At 54.5% G+C, this 24,256-nt stretch overlaps 1 protein-coding gene across 1 annotated transcript in view; it reads left to right on the top strand.

Annotated features, from left to right (window-relative positions):
- Positions 1-24,256, top strand: part of ASTN2 (astrotactin 2) — a gene marked incomplete at its 5' end in the record, with an annotated part of 368,996 nt that overhangs the window by 255,193 nt on the left and 89,547 nt on the right. Inside the window, 3 exons of the mRNA XM_082492552.1 lie at positions 6,850-7,115; positions 20,157-20,290; positions 21,470-21,618. Coding sequence (XP_082348678.1) covers positions 6,850-7,115; positions 20,157-20,290; positions 21,470-21,618 — 549 coding nt within the window. The remainder of the gene's footprint in view (positions 1-6,849; positions 7,116-20,156; positions 20,291-21,469; positions 21,619-24,256) is intronic.

Below are 24,256 nucleotides of genomic sequence, written 5' to 3'. Positions count from 1 at the left end.
TGCTGCTGAAGGTTGGATGAGCTGAGCAGTGCTTTGGTTGCTCTTCCTGAGAGCTGGCACAGGCAGCGGGGTGGCAGTGGAGACCATGCAGGGCTCTGCAGAGCTACTTCCTTTGATAAAGCGAGCTCACTGGTGCTGTCTGCACCATCCCCTTCTATAGAGGTTTAATGGTGGTCTCTAAAAGCCTTCTTGATATTTTTTTCTTAATACCACAGATTTGCAAGCCTGTAAATGTCTCATCTGAAGCTGAGGTTACTGCAGAGCCTGCCTGGCCGACCTGCAGGCAGAGATGGTCTGCCTCCGGATTCTCCCTGCTGGTACCTTCAGAATCAGCCCCAGGGCAGAGGGACTGCCGCGGGCAGGCAGGGTGACATGCCCACTGAGCCAGAAGCACCACGGTATGGCTCTCTGGCCACTCCTTGCAGTTGTGTGTCGGGACGCTGAGAGTCCGCAGGGTTCTGTGTTTAATTGAGTTATGTTAATCAGCTGGGAGCAGCGGTCGGAACAGCAGCAGGGAGAGGGGGGTTTGCAGCCGGAGGCTGCTGGGGGCAGAGGGAGGCAGGCAGCTGGCAGTGTGGGGCTCTCCAGACATGATGGGGGGAGAAAAGGGGTCACAAACCATCAAGTTCAGGAGGTTGTCCCATGTTGGCACTCAGGGATGTTGCGCATTTGTGTTGCCAGACTCATCTTTCCGAGGCGTGGGGCTCCCCAAAAGAAGAGGTCCCCACAGAGGGGCTGTGGGGTGACAGCGGTAGAGCGAGCAGTGGCGGGATCTCCAGCCCGAGAGCCATCCTGCCGCAATGCCACGAGAGGGCAGCAGGTCCTCACGGACCGCGGTGGCCACAACTGCCCCGCAGCCACGCCGGTGGCAGGGCCCCACGCTGCCCCACGGCTGCTCAGGGGCTCGGCGGCAGTCTCCCACCGCTGCATTACTGCAGCTGCTTGCAAGCCGCAGCCTGCACGCTTCTGGGGTCTGCACTCATGTGCTGCGTCCCTCCTGGACAGGCTGTAGTCATGCCTTCACCCAGGCTTCCCACGGGAGATGCCATGCCACAGGATGGCTGCATTCCCCAAAAGATGGGTAGCGGTTCCTCGGTGAGCCTTCCCTTGCCCCAACCCACACGTGAGCCCCGGGGACGCGGGCGTTGCTGGCTGCTTGGTGGATTGGCACAGCCGGACCGAGCCGCTGCCGGTACAGCATCTCCTGGGCAGCAGCAAGGGCTGGCACCACACTTCATGCACACATGGATCGTGTGACAGAGGAGCACTGCTGGCTCCCCCAACATTGTCCTCATGGCAGCCCTGAGCAGTGTTTGCCCATCACTAACAGCCAGCAGCGTTAAATCCATCCAAACTCTTCACAGACCTGTTGGTTACCACACTGACAATAACTCACTGCAAGAGAAATTCCCAGGCAAACACAGCTATTGATTTCCTTTCTAACGCCTTTTCTATGAATTTGCCAACAAATGGGGTATTATTCCACCAGGTAATAAATGGATAGCCTGTGCCAGCGGATACGTGCTGGCCATAAATCCCCACTGCTCTGCCCGTGGTGGCACTAGGTCTGTCCAGCTGGAGGGTGGTGTGAAGGAGAGGTGGACCAGAATTACATCTTCCTTGCATGAAATGCAATACCCAGGTCCTAAGTCAGGCCCAGGTGAGCAGCCAGGTGGTGTCGGCGGGGTTAACCTGCTGAGCCTGGAGGAATCCCTGCCTGGGTCCGTTCCTGATATTCCCTCTACCGCTTCAGCTGGAGAGCCTTCTCCTTTCTTTGTTCCAAGCTTTTCTGCTGTTGAAGAGCTACCACATCCTACCCCTGATGTGGCTGCATTCTTGTGGTGAGTGGAGTGATTCGTACTTTTGGCATGACTTGGGATCTTTTGGAAGAGGTGCTGTATAAAATGCTGGACCACTAGGAAACCCGTCATCTCCTGGGAACTCTCAAGACAAAACAGCACTCCAATACAAAAGAATTAGGTATTATGCTTTTGTTATTGTTATAGTAGTGGTGTTATCATGTTTTCTTCTTGTCCAAGCACTAGGAGGTGCTGCTGGTAACGTTGGAAGCGTTTCCCCACATCTGCAAATGCTGATCCTGAGCAGGGACCCCTGCGCGCTGTGCAGGCAGTCACCTCGTGCTGTGGGGTTATTAAATCCTGGTGGAGCGTGGAGACAGAGCCAGGCACCCCAACAGGCGAGCGCTACCTCTGCACACCCTGTGCTGCTCGTCCTCCCTTTCTTACGCAAAGCTTGACGCTTAGCGGAAGGCTGTTATTTTATTTGTTTTGTTGTGTTGTTTTGGGTTTTTTTAAAGACATATTTCAGACAAACAAACAAACTAATAACTCCCACAAGTTGCCGTGATGCGTCTAACCACATCCGCGGTGCTGTGCTTCCAAACAGATGTTGGCAGGATTCAACTGAGTCGCCAGCAGCGTTAGCGAAAGCGTGTTCAGATGCGAGGGCTGATAAGGAGTCCCTCTGTCCTTGCTGCTGCTGCACCACAGCCCCTGCAGCTGACCCTCATCCTCCTGCCAGAACGGGACCTTTGGAGCACCCCAGCAGTGGTCACCTGCAAAGCCCTTCCCTAGGTGTGAAGCAGAGGCTTTGCAAGAGCAATCTGAGTGCTCTGGGAGGTTATCCAGTTCTGCACGGGGCTCGTGCAATGTGGACCTGAATGCTAAAACTGGGTTTACTTACTCTGGACTGGACCCAGCTTGCAGTGAAGACAACAGGAGTGTTTCTGTTGGCTTCGCTGGCAGCTGGAGATGGCATTGCAATAGTACGTTCCAGGGTCTGGTTCTGATTCTCTCCAATCCAATGGCAAAAACTTCCTTTGACCTCATCAGGAATAGGGTTGGGCTGCCCATATTTTTGTTCGAGAAGAAGCCAGTCAGCTGGGCCTCAGCGCTGACGAACGCTGTGCAGCGACTAGGTAATAAAAGCCAGAGTGATCCTCCAGGAATACGTCGGGTTTCTCCAGTTGTGGAGAAAAAACTGTCGGGTTTGCCGTGGGGAAAGCGGGCTGTCCTCCGAGCCCCTTCCTTGGGTGCAGGCGGGGGAGCAGATAACCGAAACTCATCTCAGGGGTAGGAGAGAGGGAGGTAGAGGGACCTCGATCCCTTCTCCCGGGGCTACAGTTGCGATGGCAAGTCCAGGAATAAAGGGGGGTGGTTTTGGGGAAAAGACCTCCCAGATCTGAATAACTCCTCTGTGAGATGCTGCGGATGGTGGGTGATGTGGGTGGGAAGAGAAGGAAGCGCAGCTTCCCTCAAGGGCATGGCCAGCTTTCTAGCGATGAGTGCAGGCCCGAGAGCACCCGGAGCTGATGCTTTCTACCCTCTGAGCAAGCAGATGAGGATCAGCAGTTCCTCCTCGCTGCCTCTCCCCGGCTCTGGAGGAGCTGGCTCACGAGCAGGGTGTGCAGCTGGCGCTCTCAAAGAGGTTTGAATAGCAGAAACGGGGTGATTATTTTGTTAGGGCTGTACTTAAGCCCCCAAAGCTCGTTCCACAAAAGCTACCAGGAATTGCTATCCAGTGCTGATGACTTCCAAGTGCTCGTCTGGATGAGAGCTGGCAATTTGGCAGCGAAGCCCGTCTCCCTCTGCTGAGCCACGTCCTATTTCATTTTCCTCCTTTGGAGTTTTACCCAGAGCCTTTTTGGTACAAGGGAACACCGTGGATCCCTTGCCAGCATGCTGAACCAGTAAGCTCAGCTGCAGTAACCCGTTATGTCCCCAGGAATCCAGTCTGCAAAGCAGTCCTTTTCCCCAAAGTGACTGGGGCTTCAACTGTTATAAAGAGGATTAAACACAGACAGCCGTTTCCACCTCACCTATGAAGTCTGTGCCGCTGACAAGTCTGCCACGAGTCACCAGGCTCCATGGTTAATCTTCTCTTGCCAAGTGCATGGCTGCTCTGGAAGGGGGGCTGCACTACTCACACAGTTTTCTGCCTTACTTTATTTGCAGACCTCTACGCTTTCCCCTGTGCAGCTCCATTTGACAACTGCTGAAATGGGTCTGCTCCATCTGGGTTTTCTTCAGGAGAAAGGAGGAACCCTCGCTTTCACGCCGGTCCCTTTGGAGAGCTCTTGAAACCACCACCTCCACCACCCCCAGCTGCAGTGCCCTTTCCTGGGAGCGATGGGCGAAGGCAGCGGCGGGTGGTGCGGGATATGTTGGATGAGCTCACGCTCATTTTATTGTCTTTCTAAAGGGACTGTGTTGTCAGGGTGGACGCTGGAGGACGGCGTTCCACGTCTAGCCCACCATTTGCAGGGACGCCATGTCCTCTCCTTCCCCAAGGTGACATGTCTGGTGGAGCATCGCTGCACACAGCTTCATCTGTATTCCTGGACGGGGCAGCTAACGCAAACACTTGAGTCTGAGCTCTTACAGCCGCAGCAGGCGGGGGTGTCCCTCAGCACGGGGCAGTGCAGGGAGACTGGACTTAGCACTCTGTTGCAGAGAGAAATTCTTGCTCAAGAAGGTTTTTTTTTTGCTCCTTACTTGCCTCGGCTTGCTCCTTGCGAACGCAGACCGTAAGTGAGGGGGACCAGTGGAGGTTGCTTTTCCTGCTTATTCATCCCACTCCTTACTGCTTGTTTGTACTCGAAGAGCACCTGAGCCCACAAGCAGTGTGCGCACACGCAGCGTGGGCCCTGTGCTTTATCGCTGAGAGGATGTCACGGGGGGGGAGAAGCACAGAGCAGCCAGCTTGGAACGGAGCCTCCGACAAGGCATGCCCAGAGCAGCGCTCCGGCAGCTGGGACCATGCTGCCCATCCAACCTGGGCTGTCTCCACATCTTCTTCCAGGTGTTGGTGGAAGCCTGTATGTGCAATATGAACAATGATTTTCTGAAAGCCTTTTAGAAAGGCTGGAAACTGCGCGCCACACCTCCAGACAAGCCTTAGCTAAGCTTAGGCTGAGCCATCGCCTGTGTGAAGGGCGCATTCAGGCATTTGATGCTAGCGGTCTGTAATTCTCAGCTATCACACCAATAATTCATGAAGGAAGGTTTGATAATCATGAGGTAACTGATTCCACTTTCTCTTCAGCTCTATGTTCATGTTCTCCCTTAAAGCATGGCTCCAAAACTTCCTTCCCTATGGAGGATTGCTGAAATCACTGCTTGAGCTCTGGTGAAGAAACTTTGCAGCTCAGAGTGTCATTGTCATCTCCTTCTTTCTTTTCTAAATGTAGTTTAGTAGTGATGTTAAAAAAAAACATGTTATTCTTGCCCAGAAGTGAGCAGAGGCTCATGGTATCGCTTTGTAGCTTCGCTCTTGCAGAGCCACCCAGTTTATCATGGCTTCATGGCTTTCACTTACAAGGCTTGAAGTTGCCTGGAGCTGCTCTTCCAGAAAACAGTCTCTCCAAGAACCAGCTGCAACTCTCGTTTTCCGTGTCTGTGCACACCAGTGTCTCCGTAGATGTTGAGACATCTCCTCACAGCCTTGTTTTAATTTATCTTAGCAACGGCCCCCCTTTTATCCCACTGAAAGACGGGTTGGTTGGAATTTGCTCGTTCTTTCCGTGACAGCTTTGATCCTGTGCACAGAAGTGTTCCCTGACAGCCAGACAGGGAAGGGCTGTCCCTAGCCTGAAGGGCTTGGGGAGTCATGAATGAATGCTGTGTTTACTTGTATTTCTAATTGACTAGTGCCTTGCCCGATCAGCTGCGTGTCACTGCAAGCCGAGGGCATCGAGACAATCCTCATTCCTCTACAGCTCCTTCTTGGGACTGGGAGGTTGTTGTTGGAGGCAACAGCCACCCGGTTCGCGGTGTTGGGAGCCTCATGTGGGCATAGGATGGAGAAAGGCTTTTCTTCTGGAGGGCTATCACCAGGTTATGAAAATTGGGCCTTCCTTATAGATGAAGATAGGAGTGTACAAGACAAGGATGGGAGTCTGGGCTCCTTTGCTGAAGGTATCACCAGGTTCGATGCTTTCCTTGTCCTTAGTGAGTGTTTGGACCAAGGCAGAATCACAGAATCAAAGAATGATAGGGGTTGGAAGGGCTCTCTGGAGCTCATCCATCCCAACCCCCTGCCAGAGCAGGCGCACCTACAGCAGTGGCACAGGACACGTCCAGGCGGGTTTGGAATGGCTCCAGAGTGGGAGACTCCCCCACCTCTGAGCAGTCTGTGCCAGTGCTCTGCCACCCACACAGGAAAGTTCCTCCTCAGGTTTAGATGGATCTTCTTACGTTCAAACAAAGCTCTCTGGCTTTATCTCCTTGTGGTTAAGACCACTGGGAAGTTTCACAATGGGTTTCAAAGGCCTGAATATTTCCTGAAAGCAGAGTGTTGACTGGTTTTGGAAACGCCTCTGTCTGTTCCCCATGCGGTGAGATTGTTCCGGTACCGGCTCACCCTCTCTGCCAAGGGGCATCATCCCACAACATAGTCTCTTTGCAGCCTCCTTTGGGTCTGTCTCGGTGCCCTGGATAATGTGTCACCCAAAGAGGGAGCTAAGGACCGCAGGGCATTGCGGAGAGAATGAGGGCACTGGTGTCTTTGACCTGTTCACTTTGGAGAGGTTTCTTTTTGGCAGGGAAGGTATACTTGGGTGGGTTTGTTTCATTTTGAAGTGCAGAAAGTGAATATGCAAGTTACAAAAAAGGAAGCTGGAAATGGTCACACTTTCTACCCACTCCCAAGCAGTGACCAGCAAGTCCTGTTTTTCTCTCCTTCTCTCCGTGACCTTTCTGGTTTCCTGCTCCCACCTGGCCTACACCTTCAGCAGCTGCATTTCTCCTGGCTTCAGCAAAGTTTGGGTTTGGGGTGACTGTGCTGAGATTTATTTAATGCTGTTTGGTTTCTTCCCTCTCCCTAAACCAGAAACAACGGAGCTTGGGAACAAGAAGGAGTTGAAGTCCATGCCCTTCATCACCTATCTCTCGGGCCTGCTGACAGCACAGATGCTGTCTGACGACCACCTCATCTCAGGTGTGGAGATTCACTGCGAGGAGAAAGGGCGCTGCCCATCCACTTGCCATTTGTGCCGGCGCCCTGGCAAGGAGCAGCTCAGCCCTACGCCGGTTCTGCTGGAGATCAACCGAGTGGTGCCTCTGTACGCTCTGATCCAGGACAATGATACCAGGGAGGTGAGTGAGCCTGCGATGGACCAGCTCCACCGCTATGATCCTGCCTTAGTCACCTCTCAAATCTGCCTTCCTGAGTCTCTGCATAAATGTTGGGTTCCCCGGATAGGGGCAGTGTTCTTGTGTGCGCCTTTGGTGAGGAATGTTTGAGGACAGTGTCAGTGATGGAGCTGGCAGCTCCTGCTGCCCACCACCCACAGCCCTCGCTGACCTGTGTCTCCCTGCCTTCAGGATGGTGAAGGCAGTGGTATGAGCAGCTTGGGGCCGTGGTCATCCCTGGTGTCCACCCACAGCAGGCACCGGTGCCCAGGATGTGTCCTGGAGAGGGGTCTTAGCAGCCAGGCGTCAGGTCAGTCTGCCACTCCTGCTCTGAGATCTCAGCCGTTGGCTGTGCCAGGGGTGGCCGAAGCCCTGTAACTGGCCTTGCAAAGCTCCGGTGCAGAGGGAATAATCGGCCCCTCGGGACAGTCCCGCAGCCACAGGAGGTCACTGTTACTCCAGGAGGGACCAGCCAAGCTGGAGGTCACCCTTCCCTGGGGCTGGGCTCTTCTCCCTCCTGCAAGAACTTCGGTGTTAATCCTATGGAGATTGATTTCCCACTTTCTCGGTTCGCTGCTGCCCCCTGCTCCCCTCTGTAGCCCTCTAACCCCAATCCCAAATCCAAAAAATGACAGACCTGCTTGAAGTCACTTATTAGCACTGATCCTGCACTTGATTAAGATGCCTGGAGTGAGCCAGCAGGCAGCAGCTGTGGGTGGGACGCAGAGGGCTGCAGGTTGGGAAGCAATCCTAGCACATGGAGGTGTGACCACCAGCAATGATGCCTCACTCCCTTCCCAGATCCATGGGCAAAAGAGCCCCCGTGCTTCTTCTGGCATCCAAGTCCCTTATGGGGATTGTCCCTCCTTGTCTGTCTCTTGATCTTGTTCCTGCTTTCCTGTCTGTCAACCCTCCTGGTTCTTCCATGCAGCCATGCCTGGCTTCCATACCTCAGTTCCTCTCTCCTTCCAGCTCTTTTCCCCAAACTCCTTTCTCACACTATTTCCTCGTCCTGCATCCTTTCCCCACCCATACCTGCTCTTCCTGCTGCGCAGTTCTTGTGTAGACGTTGACCTGCCATTATCAGCATCTCTAAGGCAGTGCTGGGATGAGGCATTACAGGTACAGAGAGAACAGTGGAAAAATTGATTTCCTTCAGGCAAGAAAGATGTGTTCCCCAGCAGGAGCCTGCAAGAAGACAGTTCCTTTTGGGGTACAAGAGGTACATTAGCCAGCAGGGAAGGAGTAATGGTGAAAGCAAGCAGAGCGGATCTGGGGGATCTCCATGGATGCTGCTCACCACCAGCTCCCCTTCCTAGCCCTGCACCCCGCTGGCAATGCCACCCTGTCTCTCTGGCCCTGGCTGTCCCCTCCTCTTCCTCCTCACCTGTCCCCCCAGCCCTGCCGGGCTCGCTTGGGGCACCTCCTTGTCCTGGGGAGCCGGCGGCTGTGTTTCCCCAGCGGCAGCAGCAGCAGCCCCCGTCCCTGCCTCCCCTGGCTCCCGCGGAGGGCTGGCCCCATCAGCTGCAGCTGGAGGACAGCCCGCATTGTGCTTTCTGCAGAGGCGCTGGGAAAACCAGCAAACAAACAGGCAAACAAACAAAAGCAACCAAACGAGAGAAGCCCCGGCCGTCTTCCAGAGGGCTGCGTTGGAGGCATCCCTCCTCCTCCTCCTCCTCCCTCCTCCTGCTCAGCCAGAGGTGGAGGGGCACCCCGGGAGCCGGTCTGCGCAGGGGTGCTGCGTGTGAGCCTGCTGCCCCTTCGCCCCAGGGCGCTCTCGCTCAGCGGTGCTGGGGTTAGAGGTGGTGGGGTGAGGAATTCGGGTGGCTGCAGGGCGGAGGATGCTGCTGAAGCTAAAGGGACACCGGGAGCTGGCAGCGAGCAGCCCATGCCAGGACAGGTCACCTTGCTCCATCCATAGCGGCAGATCCCGGGGTGGGGGGCAGGTGGGTGCCGCTGTCCTGTCTCACCCCCCGCCTGCAGCTGGACTGGCTCTCTTTATTTTGGCTGCGGGCTTCCCTTGATGGCAGACCCTCTCATCCCCCCCATCCCTGCAGCCCATCCAAGGCTACCCCCACCCTTGCCACAGCAGGACACAGGGAGGGCTTTTTGCCTTCCCTGTCCCTTCTTCTCCTTCCTGGCCATTCCCATTCCCTCGGCATCAATCCTTTGTCTCGCATCAGCTCCAGCACTTTCCTTTCCTCTTCTTGCTCACTTCTTAAACCTTCATCTGATCCGCTGTCCTACTCCCCCCATCCCTTCCTCCCCAGCTTGCTTCTCTCCATCAACCTCTCTCCTGCAGGATATTTATTTCTCTCCCTCTCCTCCCCCTGCTGTCCTTCAGCCCCGTGGGCAGGGACGAGTCCCAGTGCCTGTAATCCACTGCTGCCGGAGGGGCTCACTGCCACCGTGACACTAACCTCACCTCGGCACTGGAGGTTTTGGTGGGCAGCCTGGGCTGGGAAGGCTCTGCCCATCTCTGGAGGAGCTGGAACAGACGGTAGCCATGCCCATGCCCTAGTGAGGATGGTTCAGTGTGGGGTTAGCGCTGCCTGTGTGAGAACATGTCCCCATGCCTCTGGTGGCATTGCGAGCTCAGGGACGAGGGATGCCCACAGGGGCAGGAGCATTGCCTTCCCCTGTGAGGAGGGAGGGAGGGAGGGTGACCACGTAAGGGGAAGGGGTCTAGGGGTGGTGGGAAGCTGCCACCTCCATGGGGGCATCACCCTGTCACTGAGACCCAGCGGTGTGCCCTGAACCCCTGCAAGTGTGCTGGAAAGCCACCAGCTTGGACCACTTCCTCACTCCGCACCCCAGGACAGGCTCCCAAAGGGCAGGTGCTGTCAGGAACACCTCATGTACGGGCTTGATGATGAAATGTCCTTTTTCAGCATCAAGCAGGAGGCCTGGGGGGAGGTGCCGTTTGCCTGTGGCATAAACAGGATTTGCAGATGCCTGGGCTCAGCCAAGTCCTGCACCTCCGAGCGCAGCATCCACAGCTGAGCGCTCCCCTGCCCGCTTTTCCCCCTTCGTGTGGATAATGCTCAATCGATACAGCAAATGCTGACCTTATGGGAACTGCAAGCAGATCCCAATTCCCCTGTAGTATTAAAAAAATAATAATTGTAAACAATGGAGATCTTTTTCTTTGTATGTATGTCCACATAGATAATTCTATACGTGTACAGAGAGAAAGCAAGGTCATTAATAAGCTGGATACTAACAGCTATAAAGTTTGCTGAAAGTTTTCCCGTATAAGCCCAGCAGCAGAGATGAGGCAAGACACAGGTAAAGACATTTTACCCACTTCAGTATGTGTAGTTTTTTTAGTAGGTTTGTCTTTTCATCTGCCTCAGGGCAGTGAGTTACGCACTTTTTAAAATTTACAACTACCGCATGGTACGAAGCCATGTTTTCGGTTGCTGATGACCTTGCCAGACTCTTATGTGCCGGGGTTTAAGTTTCCATGCTGGGTGACTGCCTTGGGCTGATTTGTGATTTTTCTATGCGTGCATGTTTGATTTCAGCTAAAACTGACCATTTCCAAGAGGGAGATTAGGTGAAAATATATTGCTTTGCCCACATGATATAAGTTGAAGAACTCTTTATTTCCATGTCATTGAGAACGGCTGTTTTCTTCTTGCTTTGAAGCAAGGGCGTGAAATTTAGAAGGGCTCCAGGAGTCAGGTTTTACCTTTTGCTGCCCAGGGAGCATTTGTCCGGAGGCATTTGTGCTGTGAGCTGAAGGAAACTCTCAGCTGTGTGTGATCAGTCGGGGTTTGGTCTCTGTCTCCCCAGTCCTGCTCAAGCATCGCTCCCACTCCCAGCAGCGGGGAGGAACCGCGTACCAGGGCACTGCCAGTTATTGATGGCCCTTCTTTTCCTTCTTGTGTGCAATGAAAACTTCACACGTTGAGCCCCTGCTAGGAGGTGTTTCTGTTTCCTCCTGTGGTTTAATGGTGTTGGGCAGAGAACTTGCACGGTCACTGGTAGCTGTAGCCTGGCTGGGGACTTGGGCAGCACTAGGGTGGGAAAGGAGCTTCCCAGGGTCAAGGAGATGTGTTTGAAAGTCAGAGCACCTTTTGAATGTGCTTGGACTTTGTTGAATGGCTTTTTCATAGCTGTTATAGCTGATGTGGCTGTGGGTGGAAGGTTTCACAGAGGAAGAAATGCTTGCTGGAACAGAGGCAAGGCAGGAGTCCCCTCTCCACTGGTCCCATTCAGCTGGTGAGATTAAACTAGTCCGAGTGGGTTCGTAGCACCATTGCTATTATACCTCCATTGCTTTTAAGTCAAAATGCTCACAACATGAGTTCAAGAGATGTAAAGAGACAGAGCTGTGACCTTGGTGATGACTTCTTTGGATGTCTCTGGAACCTGTTTTGATCAATGCCATCTGCCCACATGTCTCTTCTGCTTCACTTGTGCTCTGCACCAGTGCAGACACCAGAGCGGTCCCTCCGTTGCCGTATCCAGATGAAGCTGGAGGAGATTCTCCACTGCAGGACTGTGAAAGAAACCTCCACCAGTGTCAGTGGCTGACCAGGCCCAACAGCAAAGAGCTTCTATCCATTGTGGGGCTTTCTGCAGGCAAAATGTCCCTGACACCTCGAGGGCAGGATGCTGTTGAGTGCATGTGATGGAGAGAAGAGAGACGTGGTGACCCTGGTTGGTTTCCCTTGAGTGAACATCCTGCAGCCAAAGGAGAGGAGAGCTGCACATCACCCCAGCGAGAGTGCCAGGCTGTGGTGGCCTTCCTCCTCCACCATCAACATATTTCTGCCTGCCTTCACCCCACGGGATGGGCAACGTACTTTTTGCTGCCCAGCACAGCCCTGGAGTCCACCAAGAGGCATGGGCTGAGAGAGCGAGACCCCAGGTTTGCATATCCTGCAAACCTCCACGTCCCCTGGCTAGGCTGCAGCAGCTAACGCTGAGAGGCACTGGGAGGAGCGGGGATGCCCTGCTTCCCCCATCCCTCCCACTGCCAGCACCGGCCCGGGGAGTGGCACTGAGACCTGGAAGATCCGGTGCATCCAGGAGCAGCTTTGGCAGCGATGCACATGTGCATGGCTGGAGCCACAGGGCAGCAGTGGCCAGCGGTGGGGAGGAAAGGTACAGGCATGTTTGGCAGTGTTGGTCCCTCCTGTTTGTGGTCTGTTCCTTTCCCCCCCTGCAAAAAAAACCCCAAACAAACACAAAGCCGCTCCCACGGAGCAGCTCAGCCAGCTGCAGAAGTGCTTAGAGGGTGGTGTGGGGAGGGGGGTGCGGGGAAGAGGGGCAGGAGAGATCAATCTCGCTCCTGGTGGGAAATGGACTCAAACCCCTGTTGTTTGTATTTAAGGAGACAAATGGACGTGGAGCCTGGATTTTTAGAAGACCGTTAGGGCCGTGATTTAATTCGAAAATTGAGTAATCTCAGCATTTGCCTCCAGCCGCAGCCTCCTCGCAGCACACGGGACCCAGCCCGCGGTGCGGAGCCTGGCCAGGGGGCACGTCCCCACCCTGCTGTCCCCGTCGGCCTCGGCAGGAGCCCGGCGCCTGGCTGGGACCCTGGCAGGGCTCTCGGTGACATCTGCTTCACTGCCTGTGCATGGACCACAGTGTGCTTGAGCCAGCAGCGCCTGCGTGCCGGGGGCCTGCAGAGCCCCTGCTGGGTCACCCCCCGGGACGGCAGCTCTCGAGGTTGGAGCAAAATTCCCCATCGCTCCTTCCCACCCCCCGCCTGAGAGCAGCTGGTGGCCCCAAGGAGCCATCTCTTGCTGAGCAGAGCACAGCCACAGCTGACCACGTCAGTGTCCCCAGGGTGGCAGAGTGACGTTGGCCAAAGCACTGGGAGTGAGGAGCAAGGGAGCCGCAGGCAGCGAGCGTCCCAGCTCGTGTCCCAGGGGAACGCTGCACCGGCTCCAGCGTCTGCCCAAGCCTGGCCAGATGGGCAGCTGAGTTATCAGGGACCAGAAGGCAAGCAGGGGCAAGGAGAGAGGAAAGCACCTCTTTCATCCATCCCATCCTCCTTCCTTCAAATTATTTACTCTCAGCTCACTCCAAGAATGCACTGATGACGATGGAGCATGTGTCCTTCCTCCCCCCAGAGCGGGCTAGCTGCTCGCACCAATGACGGCAAAGTGGCGGTGGCGGTTTCAGAGGGAGCTGCATGAACTGGTGTTGCTTTTCCTCCTGAGTCCAGCTGATCTCCGTGCCCTTGCCGCTTGCCTGCTCCGATGCGTGTATTCCAGTAGAAGTGCAAAGTGTAGCTGGTTTTGATGTCTTCTGTTGGTGGTTCTTGATCAGGTCTTGGGGTCAACGTTGTCTGGCACTTGCTGTTTGTAAGGCAAAGTGTGATGGAGCTGTGCCCTGGCTGTGTACGTAGAGCCCTCCTATGCATTTATACCAACCCTGAATTACCAGGATGGATCATCTGAAGGGCCCACAAGTGGGTGAAACGCAACCATCATTCCTTCACCTCTGCCTGTCCGTCAGGGCAGTGGGGAGACCACCCTTGTTTGTGGGGACTGGGCATGCCATTGCGGTTCTCCAGCACCTGGGCAAGGAGCTGGAGTATCCGAGAGTATTGCTGCTGCTGAGACCCCCCCACTTTGGTCTTGCCCTTGACTCAAAGGGCAGAGCAGATGGAAAAGGGCACACCTGAGAAATCCGGTAGCCCGGGAGCTCAGCGCTGTTGCCCCGAGACCCTGTGCTCCCACAGCAGGAGATTGCCTTGTTGGGCATCGTCTGGGCTCTGATGCTGGCTTTGAAATCACGACTGTGCCCTGGAGAGGAGCCCTTGACTCCATTGGGTAAACATTGTGCGGCCATCCCGCTTCAGCCCGTAGGGAAGCAAATCTCCCTAAGTGGAGACCAGAGACGTGCCTGGAGATCAGTCCTACGCTTGAGCAGGACTAGGAGAAACGTACACCTGAGGAGGAGGGATAGAGGAATTGAGGCAGAGGCTGGAGAAGTCACACTGGGACTCATTTCTCAGGGAAGAATTTGGCCGCACCCCTTGAATCCCATTCAGGAGGGCAGATCTCCGGGCCCTTCCCATCGCCCTGGACCCCAGGGCTGAGTCTCCTGATGCCTTCTGCCCATCTGGGGCGGCGGGAGGAGGCTGAGGATGCTATGGGGACAGGGCGAGAGGCGTCCCCATAGAGCCCCAGACAGCAGAGCTACTGGAGGACAACGATCCTCCCTGCACACACGCGGCTTCCCCGAAGCAGCCCCTGAAGGCGTGAAGAGCCGGTGCCAGGGATTTCTTTTTCCACCGCCAAAGCTGAAAGGGAGCCAGGGTGAATGAGGACAGTGTTTGTATTGTTGAGGTGAGGTTTTTGTTTTGGTCTGGGGTGTGGGGGTTTTTTTTTTGTTTGTTTTCGCTTTGTTTTAACATCAGCTAATTGGCCCTTCTCCTCCTCCTCGTGCACTTGAGCATCCTGCTGCAGCTCTGGCCCACATCCGACTCGCGTTACCCGGGGAAGAATAGCCGCACTGTAACCGCCCCCGTCGGGCTATAATGGGGAGCTTTGTAGCCGAGGTGTGAAAGCGGAGCCGGCTCCCCGGGACGGGACTCTCGCTGCAGCGCAAAGGCTTTTATTTCCCCTGCTGCCAGGTTTTACAGTGTCCTCCGCTGCTCCCTGGGATCCCATAAATAACAGAAATCAGGATGCTGCCCACCCTGGGTCCCTTCCAGCACCCTGACCTTTCCGGTAAACCGCTGATGTGCCTTCCCGGGATGAAGTGCTGGTGATCCTGCTCCCCGGGGACAGGCAGCCGGAGGCGGGGAGGGTGTGAGCAGCACAAGATGAGATCACCTGCCAACAGCAGTAGGGAAACTTCATCCTCCTTTGCTGTGAACCTGGAGCAGACTTTCAGACGCGAACTGCATGATCCTGGAAAGAGTCTCTGGCCTGGGAAATCCTTAGTTTTCCCCCTCCTTTTTTTTTTTTTTCCTTTTTTTTTTTTTTTCTTTCCCTCCTCCCAGAGATGTCTAGACCAAGGAGCAGCGTTTATTTCCTGAGCGTTGCTGTAAGGGCACAGAAGGCTCTTCCTCCTGCCACCCTATCATCATGGTAGCATTCCATTCAAGCTGTGAAATCCCTGCTTGAGCCTGCATCCCATAGTCGTCTTTCCCTGGATGAACAGTCAGTATTGCTATTGTTATCTACAGCCTTCTTGGAGCACGGCACCGTCCGGCAGCTCCTGTGAGTGTCTGGTTGTGTCAGGCACTGTGTGGGGTGGCATTGCTGGGAGACTGGATTTGCTGGTCAGCAGAACAGGGCAGCACCTCTCCAGGCAGCCCTCTGCCTCCTGCGGTGGCACCTGGGGAAGGTGGTGGTGGTGGTGCAGGCACCATCTCCATCCCGCAAAAAGGAAGGGACAGAATGTCTCTGTTGGCTGCCATGTCCCTGGACACGGGGCCGAGCCTGTCCGCTGGCATGAACCAGCCTGCTCCTGCTCTTCTTCTCTTCCTTCTACGTTTAGAAGAATAAAAACAAGCAAAGACCAGGGAAACTAGTGCAGAGCCCAAAGTGTACCAAATTGCCAGCTTTTAGGTCATCTCTGATATCTTCATGATGCCTGATGTCTCTGTCCAGCCTGCATGATCATTTATGGTTATTTTTTTCATTTTGCTGGATTTCCTTTTTAATTTTTCCAGAAACTGAGGTGTGTATACCCACCACAAAGAAACCTAGACTCAAAGAAGCAATTGAGCCGGATTGTCATATCCCTGTCAGCCGTGGAGAAGACCAGATGTTCAAACACACATAAGCACCCAACACGTGCCCTTTCCCATACACCATCTGGAAACACCGGGCCCTGTGGTGCGTGCTGAGTCCCGCAAATGCTGACCTGAAAGGTTCCTTCATGTCCTATAACTTACCTCTCCAGGGATGTTAACAGAAAACCCACGGTCAGAAATAACTTAATGCTTCTCCCTCCATCAGCCAGGTCTAACAGAGGACAAAGGAAATGTTCTTCTATATTCTGTTGCAGAGCGTCTAAGCTATAAAACGGGGCCAAATGGCCTCCCCCTGAGCACAAATAACAACAGGAGAAAGATCCATGTGCAATCGAGTGTAGGATAAATGTGCTTAGCTGATCATTCATTTCCCTAATATTTTTTTTATGAATAGGCTTAACTTATGGTAAGATGGGACTTTATGGTCCTGTAAGTCTTGCTCATGTCAAAACAAATGAACTAGCCATCCTATGGGGGAACTATCAATCCAATATATGTGTGTGTATGGGTGTGGGGAGTCAGACCTATTATACCTTTAAGAGCAAATTAGATGCTGTTCCTATGATTCATAATGCTATATATCTAATGGCATGACTCGTCATCTAGAAAATAAACGTTTCGAGCCAGTTTCTCATCTCATAAATTTCCCCTCTGGCACTGAAGGACATAAACTAAATGGGCTGACTCACAGGGAAACAATACAATTTGGATACTTTTAAATGAAAGATAAAATTGCCTTAGGGCACAGAGGGGCGTTGAGAGCCTGGGGAGTGGTTGGTGAGCGCAGGATGGTGCGTCGGGGGCTGCTCTGCCATCCCCAGCAGGCAGGGCTGCTCCAGGGAAGTCCTTCACGCTTCCAGAGCCTCTTGGGTTTTCCCAGCTCGGTAGCTTGGCGTGACTACCATGGCGTAGCATCTGATGTGGAGATGGTCATGGTCGAGATGGTCGTCTTCTTGTACATGCTGTCTCCTGGCAGGGAGGAGAGTGTTTGCTGCACATTTCCAAGCACGGCAGCAGGGAAGGACAGGAGATACGGAGGTGCCTCCTCCAAGGTAGGAGGGGAAGGTTGTCCTTGGCCACCGCAGACCAGGGAGGTTCCCGTGCATTCCCATCTGCAGCTCTCCTGAAGGCTGCAGCTGCCTGTGGAATGGGTCTCAGCACCTTTGCTGCATCCTTTGTCCGTTGCTCTTGGTCTTCCTGTGCCATTGGGCTCCTGGTTTAGGTGGCAGCTGCCATTCCCCTGGGTTTGTGTGAGCAGTCCCATAGCTCCTGAGCGATGCTGTCAGAAGGAGACAAGGAAGGGGAGGTTTTCATGTGGTTGCCACCTGTGGAGCAGCACGTGCCTACAGCGTGCCTTTGGGGCTGGGCTGGTTAAAGCTATCGCCTTTGCGAGGGAAAGCAGCTTCCACTGCTGAGCGCTACCGGGGCCTGAGGGCAGCCTCTGCCACCGCAGCCAGCGCCTGCGCCAGGCGGGGGGAGGTGGGGGACGGAGGGGTGGGCTCTGTGTGAACTACAGCAAAAGCCGTACGTGGCTTCAGGGCTGGGAGGACCACGAGTCCTCAAAGCTCGCCGAGGCCCTCTGTTTGTCCTGAACTTTCTGCGGAGCAAGTGCATGTCCATAGGGAGTAGGCTGGTGTCCCCACGGAGGATATAGAGCCTCCTAAAGTGATGGTGAACATCTTTGCACGGGGAGCTTCATCCCTTCTTTCTGCACGATCTTACCCGTTTCCCCCCATCAATTCGCTCTTGCCACTTCCCCAGCCTTCAACATGCGCTCCCCGTGTGCTGATGGGAAAATCCTGAAAACTACTGGCTAGAAATCCCGCTGGAAAGCGAGGGAAGGTGAGTCCTGGCTGCCCGGCCACCCCAGCCCAGCCCCAGTGTCAGCCGTCTGCTGGAAATTGGACGGAGGCAGCAGCCGTGCACTGAGTAACCCGGTTAGTGCGCGTAGGTGTGCTTGCCTTAATGAGTGCAATTGAAGGACGCATCGATTAGCTAACCTCGTTTGTGTGAAGGTTGACACAAGGCAGATGACGGCTGGGTACCTGCAGGATCTAATTAAAATGTGCACGAGGCCAGGCAGGCAGAGCAGAGGGGATTGCTCATCCAGCCTCGCACTTACCGTCGGGAAAAAAAGAAAATAGAAGGAAGGAATTGACTATTGGATTTGGCTAAAGGGCACGGATGGGGCGGGTGGGATTTCTTCCCTGGGTTGGGGATGCGCAGGGAGGAGCTGGGGTAGGGGCCAGGGAGGGAGCGTGCAGAGCAGCAGGGGTCAGGGCTGGGGACAGGGTGACAGCGGAGCGGTGCCATCGGTGTGACGGTACAGCTCTGCCAGGGATCACCCAATATCTGTCTTCGCCCACAGGGCATGTCTGTGCACACACACACCCGCAACGTACGTATCTATCCTGCTTCCTAGGGAGAGCACACGCTTCCCCATCCACCTACGTGCATCGCTTTCTGGGTCTATCCTGCACAGACCCACCGCTCTCTACAGAAGTGTATCTGCACCCATTTATCCATGTGTCAGATAAACTCCTCTCTGCCTTCCCTGCTCTCCAATTACTTTGAGATGTCCTTTCCAGCCCAGCGCTTCAATTACATTCTAAAGAAGAAAATAAAATAATGCCACATTTTCTCTTTCACATGTTTTTTCCTTCCTTTTTTTTTTTCTTCTTTTTTTCTTCTTTTTTTTTTTTTTTTTTTTTTTTCCCTTCTGGAACAGTCCCATTTTGTAAATGCCTGGAAGCAGAAAAGGTTTCAGATGCGAGACCCTCAAGGCGCCTCGTTAAAGGTGCTCGGGGTGTTCGGGGAGAGCGACAAAACCCCGGACAATGGGAGCCCTGACGTCAGGCTCTATTTATACCTCCTCTTTTCAAAAACCTCCCCAGGATGGCGATTTTCCTAGAGTTTTCTACTAAATGCCGCAGCCGCTGGAGCCGTCCCTGTCCTCCTCCAAGGGCACGGTTTTATCTTTAAGGCGTAACCTGGCGGCGCGGGCGGTAGCGGTATCGCTGGGGCCAGGCATCCGCAGGCGGCTTTGAATGGGCGGAATGGTGCTGCTGGGAGCTGGGCTGCGCGGAGGCTGGCAGCGAGGCTGCTCTGCGTGGATGAGGACCTGTGAAGGCGTTTCGGCCCCGAAATGTGCCTTTTTAAAAGGTCAACAGCATTACAAAGAGGTTTGTTTTAGTGGATGAAGTTGTGGTGTTACGATTATTGTAGCAGGGCGTTGTGGCTTCCCGGGGTCGGGTTGAGTGTTGGCCGTGTGTGTGTGTGTGTGTGTGGAGGGAGAGATGCTTTCTTCCAAGCTGGAGGTTTAATTAGGCACGACAGACGAAGGTAGCAGGAGAAATCACTGTGAAGTTTGAACTACAGCAGAGTACGGAGCGAGGAACGCCCCATCCTGCAGTGTGGGGACCGACACCGAGCGCCCCAAGCTGCGGGATGAGCACAGGGAAGACAGCGCAGAGGTAGATCTGGAGGGCTTTGGGAATTCAGTCAGTGTGTTCCAGACTCAGCCCCCAGCAGATGGGCAGCTGTTATTCTGGGCATCCATTGGCATCATTAGGAGCCGTCGGGAGGGCTCCTGGTCAGGCTGGGGACAGCCTGCGGAGGGGACTCTGTCCGGCTGGGGAACACCCTGCAGGTATTTTGCAGGATTTTAGTTTTTCCTTCCAGATAGTGCTGTTTTGCTTGTGAGTATTCCTTACGCGAGAGGATAAAGCAGCAGTTTGCTTGCAGGAGGGGGGCTCGTATAAATAACAAACCCATGAGAAGGTTGGCAGTGGTCTGTGCTGTTGGGGCCGTAGGAACGACTTTATTCTTAGCGGGGACACAAGCAGCGACGGGATGGGCTCATGGAAGAGTTTCACTGTGCTCAGCTGCAGTGTAACGGTACCCTCTGTCTGATCTCCTGTGTCACAAACGGGCTGTCGTTTGCGTTCCCTCGGGCAGCTCAGCCCTCCGTCTTGGGAGATCCCCTCTGTACAAGGCATTGTGCAGACGCTCCCCGTCCCCACACCAAAAGTGACACCGGAGGATGAACCAGCATCCCTCGATACGCAGGAGCTAAAGCGCAGGGAGCTGAAGGGACTTGCCCAGGGCCACGTGGAGAGGCAGTGGCGGGGCTGGGGGTATCCCCCTGTGTCTCCCGCTCCCCGAGCGCTGTGCGCAGGCACCCCTGATGCTCAGCACCGCACGGCTGAGCCACCGGCTGGATCTCACCGAGGCTTTAGCACACATGTTCACGCTTTTTGTTCTCCCGTCAGGCTTTCAAGGGAGCCCTGATGAGCTCATACTGGTGCTCGGGGAAAGGCGACGTTATCGAAGACTGGTGCAGGTGTGACCTCAATGCCTTCGATGAGAACGGACTCCCGAACTGCAGCCCTCTCCCTCCGCCTGTGTACGTATCGGTGTGAGCCCCTCCCGCGGGTCACAGCCCCCAGCACCAGCCCCTTTCCCGCAGGCTTGGCCCACGGGCACCTCTTTCCTCTTGCCTTCGAGCCCCGGGGCCGCAGACCGGCACTCCTCACCGCGTGACTGATGCCTGTAGGATGTCCTGGCTCCGGCTGTGGCCCTGGAAAGTTTCCTTATAGATTTTCATCACCTGATTAGCAGGGCTTGTAGAATGGGATTTCAAATGCTGAAAGAAATGGAATTACAGTGCAATTCGTTGTGGCTTGTCAGAGCAAGAGCAAATCGGGAGCAAACTGATGGGAAATTAGCTGAGAAAGCAGGAAGACTGGCTCCAGCGATCCACAAGGAGCACAACACCTTCTTAGCGAGCCAATATCCTCAGAGGGGATTCATTTCCCATCCTGAGCTCAACAAACACGCTCTTATGTTTGGAGCCGGACTCTCCGTAGCCCTGTACGTTGCGTTGTCGTTTAGCCCGGTGCAAAGAGCAGCGGATGCCTTTGCGCTAGCCCGGCCAGGAGCACAAAGCCGCTCTGCCTTTGCCCCTGCTCACGTGGTCCCTGACCCGGGCAGGAGCTCCTGCACAGCTGCCCTGCTTTGGCTTTTGCTCCCACCCACCGGAGGTTTGCTCATTTGCAGCTGGGTAAATTCACAGCCACACCTGCCCCTTCCTTCCCTCCCACCCTCCCTCCATCCCTCCCATCCTCCCTCCCTCGCTTTTGCTCGCTGGCAATGCGGACCCAACCCTCCCCTCCTGTAGGCTCAGCCCTGCTTGGGTTGTGCAAAGGTTAAGCTGGAGCATCCCCTTCTCTCTTGCTCCTGGGCAGCTGGACCCCAGTTCCCCCACAGGGCTGCTGAAGTTCGGTAGTTCTCCCGGGAGATGGAGATTCCTTTAGATGGGATATTCGGGGTTGCGGCTGCAGGACCTAGGCTTTTCCAGGAGCAGGGGGAGGTAAGGACACACTTTGTGTAGGCTGTGCCCAACTGAACTTCAACTGGAAGTTCTTCTGTGCTCACCTATGCACTCTCCCCTTGTGCCCCCCTGTCCTGGTGGGTCTGCGTGTGAGTGTGAGCCCTTCCAGGGGCTGCGCTGCCTGTAGAGGTGGGTTCCTCCCCAGAAAGTGAGCTGATGTCTTACATGGTTTCTTTCCTGTCTCCTGCCCAGCCTGCGGCTCTCCCCCAACGTGGAGCCCTCCAGCACTGTGGTGTCTCTGGAGTGGCTGGACGTGCAGCCCGCCATTGGGACAAAGGTGTCTGACTACGTCCTGCAGCACAAGAAGGTGGATGAGTACACAGACACGGACCTCTACACAGGTGGGTGCAGCTTGGTGGGCAAGTTCCTCTCGGTGCAGGGGGTGCCTGGTGATGCATCCTGCGCCCTGCCCGGCTGGGAGCCGCTGCTTTTGTGGAGAACGGCGCATAGAGCTATAGTGTTATGTGAGGTATCAAACCCGCTCGATGCAGGAGAGGTCTCTGAAGGCTTCTGCGGACACAGCTATTTGAGGGGAAGGGGAAAAACGAAAATGCAACATGGCAGAAGGAAATGGTTTGTCCTTTTTAAGTAGGAGAGCCTGTGAGTTGGAGTTTCTGAGTCAAGCGACTGTTTGATCTGATCGATCTCAAGTGCTACAGGATGGCGGGTGTGGGAGGAAGGTCAGCCCTCAACAACTCAAGGGCTTTACTGGTCCGTTCCAGCAAGTATTGCATTGCATGCCAACCTTTGAAAGGATACTTTAAGTTGCCTTGCACACCTATTGAAGTAACTTAAAACCTGAAATATTTAGAGGGATCATTTAAGCAGCACAAAACATCTCCATGGGAACCTGAAACTCCCCTGAGTTGGACTTTTGTTCCCAGCTCAGGCTTGGACTGAGCGCTCTGTGCATTGCAAAGGCTTTGTCAGCAATTCGAGCCGTGCTCCAGGAGCTGCTGGGCAAGGTGGAAGGGTGTGAAGGATGGGGTTTGATTTGGGTGAATCAATGATATATTTTGGTATTAGACTTGAGACCTTGAGTGATGCTACTGCTGCATGGAAAGCCAGGCAAAACCTCCTGCTGCTCTTAGCTCAAGGATTTTGGGTGGTGTTTGTTAAAGAAGCCCATGTGACATGACAGGGGCAGCCAGTGTTGTTGACCCAAGCAGAGATTTACCTTTGTGTAAAGGGCTCCTTCCCCCAGACGTTGGCAGTACTGAATTTTCCCCCCCTGACAGGTAAGGGAACATAAGAAGAGGGTTTCCACCTGTCGTTGGAGCAAGAAGGCTCTGCAACAGCTACCGCTATGGGTCAGTAAGAACCTCATTTGTTTTAAGGAGGAGCCTGGTCAGCTTATGCGAGCTGTGCGTGTCCGGGCTGCCCGCAAGGGCGAGGGACCAGCCTGAACATGGGGACGTGGCTGGCATCGGAGCGGGGAGCCTTGCTGCGCTCCTGCGGTCTTGCGGGGGCTTCCCGGATGGAAAGGCAGTCTCAGGAGGATCATTCAGAGCAAGATCCGGGGTTGCACGCACACAGTCCTTAGGTCTTGGTTGGAAGCTTTCTCTGCTTGGTGTGGTGGCTTTTTTCTTCTCCTTACTAATTTTGTAAGACCCTCTGGGCCGAGCTCTCTGCTGCCACGGGGCAAACTGCTCCAGCTCACAGCCACAGGGAAGTGTTCACCCTCTCTGTTCATCTCAGGCCCATCTCTTCTGCTCCTGCAGCCTCTCTTACCACCACATCCAAAATTTTCGTGCTGCAAGAGCTGGACTTTTCCTGCTGGAGGGAGCCAGAGCCCCACGTCCTGGGGGGGGGGGCAGCTGTTTGTGGAGACCCCCACAAGAATGAGCTCTGGTTCCTGGCTCACACACCAGTCCTGTCCCGCAGGAGCTTTCTCCTACACCTTGCCAGCATCCACTTCCAGAGCCGCCCAATGCGGCCATGGCCCCTGGGTTATGTTTCTAGTTTCCCGGCATGGAAGAAGGCTTGCTCTTTATCTTGGAGGGGCACCCTCCAGTAACGGAGAAAGAAAACAAGCCACCAAAGGAGGGGCTTTGTTTTGGATGGGGATTCCAGATTGCTCACACATCGGTCAGGTGAGGCCAGACTGGGGAAACGTGGGGTTTCTCCTTTGAAGTGGCTGGATCTTTGCCTGGCAGCCAGAGTAGGAAATACAGATTATTATTATTATTTTCCTTTTATGACTGCCATGTGTTTGACAGGTGATTGAATTCATTGTGGGGTGCTGCCCTCCCCTCTCCCTGCTCTGGGGGACCATTTGGGACAGAATGACCCCATTAACAATTAAAGAGAAAAGCCAATGCTAAATCTCTCCTTTTTTTCTATGTTGTTTATAACGAAACAACATTCCTGCCTTCATTCCTTTCTTACCCTCCAGGCCCCTAATGCCAGATGACTCGATTCTTGCAAATACCTTGTGTAGGTTTGCAGAGATGCTGACTGCTACAGCTCTTAAAGGCTTCGCTTGGTACCGTGCTTCACCTGGCCAAAAATCCTACTGTGGGTATCCCCTCACCACCATCACCCGCTCGCCATGCTGCACCACATCTCCATCACATCTGAGCAGCATCCGCAAAAAAAATAAGTCAACCCCAGAAGAAGGAAGCCTTGGGAGAGGGGTGTGGGATATAAAATTTGGATGGCTTTTGATGGATATTGGCAGATCTTCCTTCTCCATGAGTCTCGTGGCGGCGGGCAGATAGGAGCGGGTCGCTCCCATTGCTGGGAGGTGCACCACGGGTGTCTGCGGAGCGCGGCAGCGCTGGGCTGGGAGGATCCTGCAAGGTTTGAGAGCTCTTGAGGCTGCTGCTGTTCATCCCTTGGATCTCTTGAGTTTAAGTGCGTGGGTTATTTGTGCTTGTATGGGGTTTTTATTTGTTTTATTGTCGTTGTAGTCATCTCTTATTTGGATTCTTGGCATTGGCTGGGGCTAGTGCTGTGCCAACCTGCTCTTCAGCCCCA

Source organism: Vanellus vanellus (assembly GCF_965231255.1).
Source record: "Vanellus vanellus genome assembly, chromosome: 18".
Classification (NCBI taxonomy): Eukaryota; Metazoa; Chordata; class Aves; order Charadriiformes; family Charadriidae; genus Vanellus; species Vanellus vanellus.
The sequence above is the reverse complement of the archived record's forward strand: the minus strand, read 5'-3'. Positions and strand labels throughout refer to the sequence as shown.